The sequence below is a fragment of the Xiphophorus couchianus genome, chromosome 13 (assembly GCF_001444195.1).
Source record: "Xiphophorus couchianus chromosome 13, X_couchianus-1.0, whole genome shotgun sequence".
Classification (NCBI taxonomy): Eukaryota; Metazoa; Chordata; class Actinopteri; order Cyprinodontiformes; family Poeciliidae; genus Xiphophorus; species Xiphophorus couchianus.
The window spans coordinates 29,919,894-29,934,164 of NC_040240.1; the positions used below are offsets into that span (position 1 = coordinate 29,919,894).

The 14,271-nt window shown below is 39.3% G+C and overlaps 1 protein-coding gene across 2 annotated transcripts in view; it reads left to right on the top strand.

Annotated features, from left to right (window-relative positions):
- The window catches only part of trappc9 (trafficking protein particle complex subunit 9), a 210,999-nt gene that overhangs the window by 96,914 nt on the left and 99,814 nt on the right, over nucleotides 1-14,271 (top strand). For both annotated transcript variants that reach the window (XM_028036159.1, XM_028036160.1), the window contains one exon: nucleotides 5,935-6,077. In XM_028036159.1, coding sequence (XP_027891960.1) covers nucleotides 5,935-6,077 — 143 coding nt within the window. The remainder of the gene's footprint in view (nucleotides 1-5,934; nucleotides 6,078-14,271) is intronic.

Genomic DNA, 14,271 nt, shown 5'->3' on the forward strand with positions numbered 1-14,271 from the left:
CACAGAACTCCATTTCATCTTCTCATCAAAGTATACAAGTGCTCCTCTGACAAGTTGCTGTTTAACCACCTGTGCTAACTTGGTTAAAGAAAAAAAATCTTCCTGGATTTAAAAGTCTGTAACACTGAATAACATCATTTTCTTTTAGAGGGGGAGACAGATTATGTTTCATCTTTAAAGTTGGAAAAAGTTGTGAATAAATAGATAAGAGGGCTGGGCGATCAATCGATTTTTATCAATCTGGACTTTTGCTTTTTCTAATGCACTCCTTGGGTTTCCGCTATTCAGAGTGATGTCAGTTTTTTATTTATTTTTACAGCTTCTATTTATTTGGACTTTTCAGATCAACTCTACTTCAAAATGTAAAGGTCAGGCAAAGTTTTTTGAAATGTATGAAAAGTAATACATTTTCAAAAATACAGTTAAATAATGCAAGGATAAAGTCATATGATAAAGTCTTTATATCACCAGAATAAAGTTGTAATATTAGGGAAATGAAATTACTTGATGAAAAATCCAACAACAAATTTATTATCCCACAAATAAAAAATTTTTCTAGCAAAAGTGTGTTTTTATTCTGCTAACATTATGACTATGTTCTCGTAATTAAATAAAGATTCTTGGAGCCATTCCCTAATACTACCTTGTGTGACTCACAGAAGGGATAATTGAAATTATTTGTCACATCATTTACTTTTTTTTAGAAAAGAAAGCAAGAATAAAAAAATTAATAAAAACAGAAATTATATCTGCTATGAAAAGTTAAAAGTTTAAAATAACATCTTTTTTATTTTACAGCCACATCACCCAGCCCTTCTGGATAATACATAAAATATATTGTAAGAAGATATTCTTAAGTTAATTTCAATAGAGGGGCGATGTTTGGTCTAGCTGTTTTGATTTTACTAGCTTTTTTTTTATTGGCTAGACCGTACGAACCAAAGATCATCAGACCATTGTTTGGACTCATTTAATCTCACTGGTTTGCTCCATTTTCAGACCCCCACACCCTTCACTTCCTGCCCAGATGTCACTGTGACGTTTTATCTTCGACTCTAGCGAGGAGATGTGCGGCTCTGTCCCGATCTTTATCTCGTTGCCATTTGTTCACAAGTGATGGGTGGGAGCAACAGTACTCACGGCGTCCAGTGGGCCCTCCAGTTGTCAAACATTTGTGCGGGGAAATGTGATAGACAGCCTTTTGTGGCATTCTTGAGACAGGCGAGAAAAATAATAATAATGGGCTGTGGCATTTGAGGTAAAGGCCACTGCGTTTCACGTGTCAGGTCTCAGAAAAGCTTAGAAAAAAGGTTTTCCATGATTAGCACCTGTTGTTACTTGTAGGCATTTAAAACACTTAAGCTGTGTGTTTTTCTACAGGTTTACATACATAAACAGATTGCACATCATACTGTCATGGGACTTTTAGGGTTCTATTTGATCCATCTTTTGAAATTCTGGAATGATTATGCAACATACAAGTTCAAGAATTGGACACATAAGTTTGAATTTATTGTGGGTTTTCTCAGTCCCACACAGATTGACAATTCTACAAATACTCTCTCATGCTAAAATTTGACATTTGAATTAATGGACAATGAAGCCCATAGACTTGGCAAGAGAAACCAGACGTGTTTTGTAGCCACTGACAAGCTTCTGGCATATTTGACCACTCGTCCTGGCAGAGTTGATGGAGTCCATCTACAGTGGTTGGTTTTCTAGCTATGGTAATATACAGTAGTTTTCTTCACAAAATCCTCTAAGCCGAGACTCATTTTGGTCTTCTGTGGGTTTTTTTAAAGGACTAAGGTATTAAGGGTGTTTGAAGTCCTCTGAGCTTCCAAGTACAGTATTGACACCAAAGATTTTTAACTTTTGAAAGAGTTACCCGGCTTTGCAACTCCAAGATATTGGGCAATGAGTTTGTCCAACTTGCTACCTTTGGAGTATAAGGCAAAGGAAACGTTAGGTGTTCTAATTTAACAAACCATATTTCTATTGTCATACATTGTACATGTAATAGTAAAGTATTCAGACTTCAGCCTGCCACAATAACTAATTCTGCTGGATGATAAATTGTTGTGAAATTATTGCAATGCACAATAACATTGTCGTTTTTGAGACTATTTTAAACTAATATATTGATAATAATGCAAGTTTGACCTTGCAAAGACTTTAATAAACTTTAATTTTGCACATAACGCTTCACACTGGAACTGAAAGATTTTTTCTAAACATCCAAAACAACACAACCAAAAACAATAAATAAAAAGGACTAGGAAGTCTCTAAACAAAATTACCTTCCAAAAAATATTAATGAAAATGACTGAACTCATTTTAATTTGTCATGCAATCGATGATTATTTGCAACAGGCTTACTTCAGCCCTGGGTAGAATAAAACTGAGAAGTTGTCTTGTGAAGCCAAAATGTGCGACTCTTTGGAATGAGTAACATCTGATAGAAACTTATACGTTGGACTACATATGGAGCCAGTTGAGTTTCACATGCTTTCTATAATGCTGCAAAACTCACATGTGTACCAAACATCCATTGGTGATTAATGAATAACTAGAGGCAGTTTGGAGAAGCTACTCTTTGTGGAACATCTGAAGAAGACTGTGTGTTTAAATGAACTGAATTAACACTGTAAAGAACAGACAACATGAAAAACTGCTAAAGTCCTACACACACTTTTTTTTTCTGTAGTGAGAGATGTGTGTGGTCAGGTGCTGTTTTCCTCCAGCTTACTCCAAGCAGTGCCAGCTCATTACAGCAGGAGCTATTTTTAGCTGGGTGTGATTGAAAAAGACTCCCGAGGGGCGGAGGAGCCACAGAGGTGGGTGGGGGGGGATCGAAAACAGGGGCCGCTCCGGCTCCGACAGAGGAATCAGGCACGCCTGTGGCATGCGAAGGCGTTGCCGAGACAATTCCTCGAGGGGAACACGTTTTAAGCTTTTGCTTCCACACCGGCAACCGCACGGCGCCAGCGGAGTCCGAAGAAAAAATCGAATCCGCGTTTCTGATATGACATGTCAACAGCCTTAGCAGCAGAAAACACTGCTGCAGAGGAAAGGCATTCATCCAGCAGGCGTCTTGTGTTTTTGTTTTTGCTAACAGTCGTTGAGAATTAAGCCAGTCTGTTGAAATGAGGCTGAAATCAACACGCTGCTGCTTTCATTCTGCCTCCAGCCCAGCGTGAGTTTGTCTCTCCGCTGCTGTGGCGGGCAGCTGTCGCAGACTGACTCCACTGCTTCCCTCCAGGATCTGCAAATGTTTAGAGTGGGAATTTGGGTCTTCAACTTCGCATTACAACCAGCAACTTTGATTAACTGGTGTTTCCCTCATCACATGTTGTCACTTTATGACAGTAAACCTCGTTGTACCAGTAGCTGTTAAGTCGCAGGTTTCTCTGTTGGTATTATGTATGTTTTAAACTCTTGTTTTTGGGGGCGGGGGGTTTCTGAGTGAAGAGATTTTGCTTCTGGAAAAACAAGATCTCCCACCGGTTCTAACATCCTCTACCCTCCAATAATCCTGACGCCTTGTAGGAGGGTCTGTGTTCTTGTGTCTCACAGAGTTTAAAGAAGCAAAAGGCATTAAAAGAGCAGAACCTCCAGCTTCTGGCAGCGACGTAAACAGCAGGACCTCTGCTGCTGTTATGGGAGCGACGTGGCTGAGATAAGAAGTTCTCTTGCTGCTGTTACTCATTGCAGCTCTTTCTATGGATGCTGTGTGCACACACTAATCGTAGCCTGCTTGCAGGGTTACCGGATCTATGTAATATAATAAAAACAATAGGTATTTTGCACTGCTGCATCCAAAACTAACATCCATTTTTCTCAATAATGTCAGGTTTTTGTTCTAATTTGATTTAGAGAAATCTGATCTTCTGACTACAACTGATCACATTTTTGTGACATCATCAGTTCATTTCCGTTAATATTTCTCATCCAAAAAAAGGTTTTAGGAGAAAAACCTTTTAGTGTATTAATTAAATGTTGCAAACTTAGATTTCTGTAAATTGTATAATAAACACTGATAAGGGTAAAAACATGTAGATTGAACATTACGTCTTCATTGTGTAAAATTCTCTGTCTCTTCTCTGTCCTGCTGCTCGTCACTCATTGATCCAGATTCTCAGGAAACAGATCCAGATGTGAGAACAGGTCATGCATTTTGATGCTCATGTTGCTTCATAGTTCAGAAAGTTGACCTAGTTGAGCAAAACCAGTGTGATTTTTGGATTCAGCTCATCAACATGACCCTAAAACAGTTGAGAAAAACTTTTGATAGACAATTCTTTTGGCTGTTGAGCAGTGTTGTCTTCCATTTGTCTTGGATGGGGTCATGGGGTCAGCAGGTCTGTAGCATGTTGCAGAAATCAAATTCCACTTGAATTTAACCATTAAGTATCTTTGTCTTTTGCAGATCCTCCTATTCCATTTGTATTTATGTCTTACACATACGTTTCAACTTTATTGGATTTGGGGTTGTATTAAACTTCTTGATTTATTCTTTTATTGTAGAGAAAAATCTGACGGGAATCTCTGGTTTCCTCTTGACTGTAACAAATCTTCTAATGTATTGAATTCTTCTTTGTGGCCTTTAGCCTCTCTGTGTCAAAATTCAGGTCATTATAGGAGATACTCTGAGACATTTTACTAAATGCCAAAAATATCAACCTCGTCTCGGTGCTGGTGGAAAGATCACAGGCGTGTCCTTGGATGGCACTTTCAAATATCAGAGCAAGTTAAAAAAAACAAACACACACATGCTACACGCCATCACATGCCCACACAGAATGTGAAATAAGGCTTTTCACTTACAAATAAAGGCCTTTATAGAATAGAGTTGTATGGTTGACAGTAATAATAACTTCTCTGTGATGTGGCTGTCAGAGTGCTGTGCTCTGTCCATTACGTTGTAATCAGCCGTACGCCCAGCCAGCAGGCTCGGAGTCGCTTCACTTTGACTCCCGCCTCCCACAAAGAAGCGGATAGAGAGTAAAAACAATCAGGAAATAGGTGAACTGTGTTGTGGGAAGCCACAGCCAGAGCCTCCATCAGCGGTATGCGTGGAGATGATATACGCTGTGCTGGAAGAAAAGCCGAACATTGGACAGTCTCCTTCCCTGAGTCAGCTAGTGTTCCTCACCATAAACTGCCACTTCTAATTCCTCCCCACCTGCCCACTTACGTCGCCCACTTGGCTGCTCATGACACCCCCCCCCCATCACTGCCTCCTCTCCATGGAAACGCCTCGGAGTACCACTGAGTGATCCCCTTGTCCATTTTTCCCCCATTACGGTGGAACGCAGCCAGAACAATCTCACCTAGGCCACCCAGCTGCCACCCCTCTCCCTTTTAAACCCTTTTAGGATTCTGAATCGTCCATTTCCCATCATTATACTTCCATTTCATTAAGCAGCACAATAGCAGCCTTGTGGTGCATTTATTATTTTTGCCTTGATGGCTCCTCTCGTGGAGCAAACTTTGTGTAGATTGAATGCGAGTAGCAACACATTGTGCGCGACCTCTGACCACGGCCTGTTGCTTTAATGCAGTGGTTCCCAAAGTGTGGGGCGTGCCCCCTAGAGGGCCGCGGGAAGTGGTATGGATGAATGAAAAATAAAAAAATAAAACAGTTACGCAAAACTGTTTCACTGTAAAGATGGTTTGTAGTGTGTTTTGTTGCAACCTGAAGTGTGAAATAAACTTCAGTGGAGTTTGAAAACAAAATATGTGTATAGGTTTATGTCTGGTTGAACGATGTGTGTGCAAAGTTGTTTTTATTTTTCTTTTTTGGGGGGGATTTTATTGTAATCCATAGGAGGGCCCAGAAAATCTTTGGGAACCACTGCTTTAATGAGCTGCTCATGCGGTTGCACATCAGCCCTGATGTAACTTTATTCTCCTTCCTGTGCTCTGTTGCAGACTTTGGAGGCGGTGCTGAACTTCAGGTACTCGGGCGGAGCGGGCAAAGTGGAGGGCTACTACCGGGAGCTGTCTCTGGGCGTCCATGTAGACGTGGAGCCGTCTGTGTTTTTCACCAGAGTTAGCACCCTTCCTGCAACCAGGTAACACAAACACATGAACCATATTGTCTTTTATGCTATATGACTAAAGCGCAGGTAAACAGGGTAAGGCTCTCTGGAAGAATGTCAATGGCACCGATTTGTTACCTGACTTCATTAGCATTAACTTGGGGTTTTTGTTTCCATCACTTCTGGCATAATTCTGGCAGGCATTTACTTATCAGAAGGAGTGGAGTTAATTTTAGGCAGCGGTAACACATTGCTATTTCCAGAAATATTTTAATTTGATTCAGTTTACAAAAAAAAATCATTTCAATTCAAAACTAAATTTTCTTAATGGAAATACGGCAATTTTGAAAAAGTTCATGTTTTTCCATAAAGAGATTTTGCTCTAGGATGAGTTGGGGGTTTGGCCGTATCAAAATAGATGTATTTCACAAAACTGTAATGAAAATACCTTTTCTCTCATCACACAAATCATATGATCAACATGATTTGACGAAGAAGACGACAGGAAGTGGTAGGAGGATGATGGTTTATTTTTGTTTGTTTTGCTGCAATGTACAGCTGGCTCCACCAGAGCTCTCACAGCATCACACAGTTCATAAAAAGTTGTGTATCATTCAAAAGTGTTGAATCTAAAGCTCTTTTGTAAAATCTCCGCCTACAATTTCCCCAAAATGCTGCATACACCTCAAATATGAGGTTGGTTTCTCCAACACCTGAATAAAACACCTACGTCTCCTCTGGTAGATGATGAGTATTAGTGCCATAATTTAAATAATGCTTTAAATTATGAATATATCTCATTTAACTGTTTGCGTCCGTCACTGTCATGATTTTTAATGAGTTATCGCTTGAATAAGAATTATTTGTGTGATTTTTATTTTGTTTAATTTTTAATGGAAACACCACAGTTCCAAAATTTATTTTTTTTAACATTAGTGGAATATTGACAGAGACTTACTTGCATTCGTAGTGGAAACACAGTTAGTTACTTCGTGGCATTTTTTGTTTCCACATGAAGACACCGAAAATGGCTTCAAGACGTTGCCATTACTGCCCCAGACCTGTAGGTGGGGCTAAGTTTAGAGAATGGGACATGCGTATAGAGCCTCCACACAGCGTTGTTCACTTTGTTGTTCACCAGTGGAGTCTTTTGTACAGAATCATGACAAAGTCGAGCTTCTTCTCCTCGTTATGTTGGATTATCAAACTAATGACTAACAAGACGAGGATGTAATCAGCTGCTGTTGTTATGGGTAACGCATATGGCACATTTGAGGTTATAGGTCATGTTACAGTTGGGTTAATATGTCAGCGTCAATTTTGCTGCACACATGAACACTGGAGGGTGAAATCTTCACTGAGGAACTTGTTTAAAAAATAAACCGTTATAGATCTCCTAAAACTCTGTTTTCTGTTTTTAAAAAAATGCTATAATACCAACACAAATCTGACATTTCATAATAGATTCTAGATTTTCTAAAAGCACATTTGACCCATTTTTGGGACCCCACTGGATCCCAAATAAGGTTCTTTGTATATTTCTCAACATCAAAAATAAGTTTCTTTCACAGGAGCGAGACTGTATGGATAAGGTGGTTGACACTTGGACATAATTGAGAGTCTTAGCATGGCGGTCTTCTATCTATTAGCATCTGTCGTGTTTCAGAAACGCTACACCTAAAATGATCTCAGACTTATCTGTTTTTGGAAGAACGTCAGATTGTTTTCATATTGTCAATGCTGTTTTCTTGTTCTCATTAGTGAGAAGGAATGTCAAAAGGATTTTGAGATAAGTCTCAAACATACTGCACCTCACGCTACAAACTATAAAAGGGCCTTAAAACGTCCAATGTTTACCTTGTGCAGCTGTAGAGATCCTATCAGTTCACTCTTGTATTTTTCCTGGCTTTACTCATCTTCTAACCCCCCTGACTTTTATGAAAAACCTCCAAGCAAAAGAGACGGATCATGGGCGAGTAAGGGCCTCTTGAGGTGAGCCATTAGGCAAAATACTATCTGAAGTTTGAGTCATCCAACTTGGCTCGGCGCTAATAGTTATGCTGCTCAGCCTGCTGTACCTTCACCCCTGTCATTGCGTCTCCCTCACCTCCTCTGCTCGCCTGGCATTTTCTGCCTCACTACTTTGACACACAGTATCTGCTGGCACTCAGTCAAGGCTCAAAACATTTCAGACGTGTTGAAAGTAAAGGCTTGGGGGAGATTTGGGCAGACTACCTGCAGATTTCCAAAACTCTTCCCGAGTCGAACAAACTTTGTGTTTTCTCTGCACCATGTCTAGAGTGACTCGCTGGGCTTTACAGATCCACAGCAAGAGGTCCTTGACACGCACTGACCTGTATGAGGACAAACTTCTCAAAAAATCTGTGGCAGTAAACAACATTTCAGAATGTACTTGGCTTTGAGACAGACTTCTTTCTCTGGCGTAGCTGCAGAAAGCACTGGAGAATCAACTGTAGGGACAAGGATCTGTAAAGTAAATGGGATTTTAACTGTATCACCTTGCAAGGGTATGTTTAGTGTTTAGATATTTTCCCATTACAGCCCAAAACTTCACCAAATTTCATTGGGATCTTGTGTGTGAAACTAGCATGGCTGTTGCCTTCGTATCCAATTTCACTTGACTTTGTCTTGGAACATGGCAATCCGCAACCATGTGGCTGTTTGCAATAGTTCGGCTTTGGATGATGTAATCCTTACTATTAGGGACGCACAATATTATTGGCATGGTATCAATATCGGCCGATATTAGCTATAAAATTTGATATTATACAATGGCCATTCTATCAAAATAACTCACCGATATAAAAGGCGTTGTTTTTAAATGACAAGTCAATGATAATGATGCCTGCAGCACAACGTCATGACATCACATGATGTTGACCTAATCTGATCACGGCGGGAGAGCAGGACCAATTGAAAATGCCAGCAGTGTTTAAGTGTCGGAAACTTATAGAAGAACTACTATTTGCAATGACTGCTCTGCATCAGTGATCCTACAACACTTCAAACCTCATTAACCATCTCAAGAACCACCATTACATTAAGTTCATGGTGGCCAAATTGGAGAGCGAGAGCCCGGATAACTGCAGAGTACTTATGTATGTATAACTATATGGACAGAAGATATCTTTTATGATGGTAGGCTGTTAAATATGTGAACAGGGTTGGCAGCTATAAGCTTTGGCTTCAGCCTATTCCTTTTTGGTAAATTATGGGTTTGTTTATTATTATTATTTTTGTTTCCTGTGTTTAATGTTGATAATTTACAAAAATAAAATGAACTGCACTCAACTGAGAAAAAAACAACAACTCACCAATGGTCCATTCTACAAGCCTTGGATAAATATCGGTATCGGTTATCGGCCAAATGAGTTGTAGTATATCGGCGCATCGGATATCGACCAAAAACCCAATACTGTGCATCCCTACTTATTATAGATTGCTAGTTGACTTGGCAACAGTTCCTTTCATGCTAATCCTGATTTGTGATGTTGTTACAGCCAGAAAACAATGAGAACATTTGGAAGAAAGTCCTTTTTTTCAGTTTGACTAACTATTTGTGCATAGCTGAGTAGTAATGGGCTCTCCTACTCCCCCTTTTTAATTCCAGCTGAAAGCAGTGCGTTTCAAATGTTGCCCCAGTATCAGCCTCGAGCTGAAAATCCAAGATTAAATGTTGCTTTCAAAGTGCAACACCATATGCAGATTTACTGTGCAGATTGTTATTAATCCAGATTGTGCCCTTTGCTTGAAAACCCCATCGTCTTTTTTATTTAGCGATAACTCGAGACTTTTGCTCTGTAACTTTTCTACTAATAGTTGCTTTGGTTTATTTCAGTCAAACAGTGTCTTTGCTTTGGGTGAGCAGGCTGTCATTGTGTGATTTAGTTTTTTTTTTTTACATATTCCCGCCTCCCCTTGGCCGGACGGTCGGTTTGTGTATGACGGAAACATCTGAACGAAAAAAAATTCATGTGCATCAGCTACAAACGCAAAATCCAGTCCTAATCTTTTCCCCCTGCATCCCCGCAATCTGTTTTTGCAATTACAGAGTGCTTTATGTATCCGGCTCTAAACCAATTACAGAGGCATTTGCAGCACTGAACACAGGTGCCGGCATAAAAACATCGAACGTGAATTGCAGCAGCAACATTTTATATGCAACAATTTTGCTGCTTCTTCAGTTTTTATATCGCTCGTCTGCTCATTGAATGCTATTCTAAGTACTACAGAATTAAGGGGTGAAGGGATAAACGACCAGTTTAATTCGCATCAGTGGCTTTCAAGTTGGAACTGTTCCAGGTTTTAAGTAGAAAACATGACATCGGGTTTCTCTAAGAAATGTTTCATTTTTTCTGCTCCAGTGTTTTATTATTGACCGACAAATTCAGCTGAGTGGGGGTAAGTAAAATTTCCTAACCACCTATATAATTTCACATTTATTACATGTATAATGTAGACATATAACAACTAAACCTGTATTTAATAGTTAACCCATCAATATAGTATCTATTTAATTTTCACTGCAGTGAATGAATAATTTCTTCTTTATATTTTATCAAACAGCAAAACTAGCATCAATAACTAAAACACCAGCAATAATTGACCAATAATATAATACATTATATCCCACTATAATCATCTGTATATACAGTATGATCATTTGAGCGGTTTTATGTTCGGTCATTGTCCAAGTTAATATTCCACAGTTTGACTTCAAGTTACAAGTTTTTTTGAATTTGCTTATTTTTAACCGTGGTTTCTCTCCATAATTCTTTTAATTTGCTCCCTAGTCTCAAACAACTTTTGAATTGTTTCCGTTAGTTGTTCATATATGGCTTTGTTTGTCTGTAGTTTCACTTTGTCAATGAATTTTGATCTTTTAGATTTTACAAATAGTGTGTTGGTGCTTTTTAAATAGCAGACATTATGTAGCTTTACATTACAGAATGTTGTCTATCATTTCCTTTATTTTAGTTTTAGATCAATGTTTACAGTTTGCTTAGCCTTATGGCTCCATCTTTGACGTTACACAAAGATGCATAATGATCCGTCCAGCATTGGCTTCGGAGGATAAAAATGTCCCCGTCACTGGCAGTACCCTAAATCCTCTGCTGCTGATTAAGCCTAAAGCATTTTGCGCGTCGGGGATACATCGATGTGTTATTGTGCCGTGGTCGGGTTGCAAAATCAGCACTTATCGATCATGTTTTGCAGAATTGATTGAGGCGTGGGCCTGGGACTCATGGACATGGCTATTTTTAGAAACTCAAGAGGTGCGTCAGATATTTATGGCCCTTTAACAATGGCATTCTGAAACTAATGTCCACCCAATTTTGACAGCACAGTCTGACTGATTTCCATCGATTTACTGTGCAGACCCAGACCACAATCAGAATTGTGTTCGATTAGCTATTGAACATTGAGCTTGTCGGATGTTCATACCTAAACGGGACGTAGGGTCTAATATTCAGAGCTTCATTGGCGGTACATTAGGTAGTGATATATCATTGATGGATGATTTGCTATTGCACTGAACGATCATAAAATCTGCTTCAATATGTGTTCTACTGAAGATGCTGGGGACAATTTGGCTCCTTCTCCGCCTCTCTCCGTTATCAGAAAGTAATGTAAAAGTTCAGGCCGTAATGGAGACAAATAGTGTGAAGCGCTATTGGCGGTTTTGAATTATTTAGTTAGCTTAGATCTCTGCCTCGCATTGAAGCCAGATAGAATACTTATCAAAATGACTCAGTGCCGTGATTCGGTTAATACCGACTCGATCGGCGCAGTGAGCTTTCATCTCTGGCCTCTCTGCTGCAGTTCTGAACTTCACTCCCTTTCAGCCTAATTTGGCCTTATTAAGGTCTTTTTAATTTAAAACCCTTATCAAAAAAGTGCATCTGCAATGCTCAGGTCCAGTTTCTCTGTCTGCTCCTTCAGTTTATCTCAGGGACTCGACGCATGAGTAATGATGCCCAGTTTCCTAACTTTGTGCTCTGATTGATTGCCTCTACTAAACTGCCCAGACAACAAATTAGCAGCTCGCCCTGTTCTCGCCCGTTAATCAGGCCTTTCGACAAAGTCACCAAGACGGCTCGGAAAACGCGTGCAGCCCTTTAATGATATGCTCTTTTAATTGCTGAAGCAGTCTATTAGAGGTTTGTGCATGATAAAACCACCATCAACCCCGAGATTTAGGAGCTTGTTAGGAAAGAGATCAACGGACGAAGGAAACATTTGATTTCACTCCACCTTTTCCCAGCTGCTGCTTTTTAGTTTGCTGATCACTTTAATATTGACACTGGAGCTTATTTTTGACTTGCTTTGTGTTAAAATATGTTTTAAGTAGGGGTTCAGCGATTGCAGTTTTCAGGCCGATATCCGATTACCGATCTTTTAAAAAGCGTAACCTGCTGATTCTGAGTTTGGCCAATACCAATTTTTTTCATTTGAAATGATATTTAATAGAACAAGAAAGCTGTTGAGTTGACAGTGTGATCACTATTGTTTATTGTAAACGTGGAGACATAACTTGGAGGGCCGGTTTGTCTGTCAAACCTTTCTCACCAGAGATAAAAAAAGAGAGCAGTGGTTGATTCTTAGACCTTTGCCAAGCTAGATAAGATCGGTGGCTTCACATGTAAAAATCTGCCGATTACCGATCTCCCAACATTAAGGAAATTGGCACCAATAAATTGGCTGGCTGATGCATCATTGCACCCCTAGTGTCAATCAATCAATCAACTAACCAACATTTCAGTAACAAAGTAGTTGTTACCATTTTTAATTATGGTGCCATCATTAAAATCATCAATATGCATCGAATATGTTGGTCAATATTCCAGTTATTATGGATCAAATGTATTGAAATCAGAATAATAAATGACAGTTGTAGCTTACAAGAATATCAGTTTAATAATCTGTTGGTCATGTTATTTTAGCAGCACTCACAATTTAGTTTTTTTCTTCTCTGTGAAAAAAAGAACAATTTGATCATGTTAAAGTTTATTATTATTATTTTAGATTTTACAACTTTAGCGACCTTTATTAGAATTGGGCAAAGAAAGTAGAGAGGACAAATACAGCAAACCTTCGAAGGTCATTAATTGAACCCTGGAGGACGGCGTTGACGACCGTCACCCTCTGCGTGTAGCTTCTCCTCTGAAACGCTACATCACATGTTGCCCCACATTTTGGTTGTGATTTTTATTTTATTTTTTTTGCATTTTATATGATTAAAAGTTTCACATCATTACCTTTACAGTATAAAATGATAAAGGTTTTAAAATGTCTTGTTGGCTACATTATTTATGCAGAATCGTCACAGCGTGTGATATGCATAGAGCTTCATTTGAGAATAGAAATGTAAATGTATTCCAGACTTCTTATTGACTACCAAAGTGTAGTAAGCCAATTTGGTCAAATTTCTGCAAAATAACTGTGGATACAGCAGAAATGTTTCCAGACCTAATGAAAGTGCTGAAAATAGCTTTGCTGTACAATTTCTTTATCATAATCCATATTTCTTCCATTTTGGATGTGCATGTAGTGTGCGTAGCAAAAAGGTGTTTACCATTTAACATAGGAAGGGAGAAAAAATGCAGTGCTCTCTCTCTAGTGTAGCTTTTTAGCTCTCTTCCTTTTCCCAACACTGAGGGCTGTTCTCTGGTGAGAGCAAACATCTCAGAAAAGTTTCCGCTGTGAGCAGCCAATGATGAGGAAGGTCTGACTAATGAGAAAAAGCCTCAAAAGCTTGTTGAAATCAAGATGTCCACTGAACTTCAGACGGAACCTGAGCCGTGGGCAAAGGCTAAAGCAGCAGACCATTATTGGGAGAAAGGCACACAGAGGTTGATTTGAAAAATTGTCTTTGATCAACTCCGCCGTCCACTATTTATCAGACAGTAAAGCTCTTGGACTATACAGCTGGTCAGAACCCTTCACAGGCAGCAAACGGAACATGGGAGGGAACAAATATAAAACCCTACTGTAACTTTTTTGGAGATTAACGTTCTCATACTTAAGTTTTATGTGGAGAGCGAGATGGGTTGCCCATGTTGCCGATCACAAACTGAGTGATAGCAATAGCCTACGTTGTTTTGTTATTGAGGTGGTCAAATGTGAGCTTCCCTGTTCTAAGCCGACATCAATGAAACAGAGAAATGAAACTCTGCAGCAGTACTCTTAAAATTTGTGTTGGACA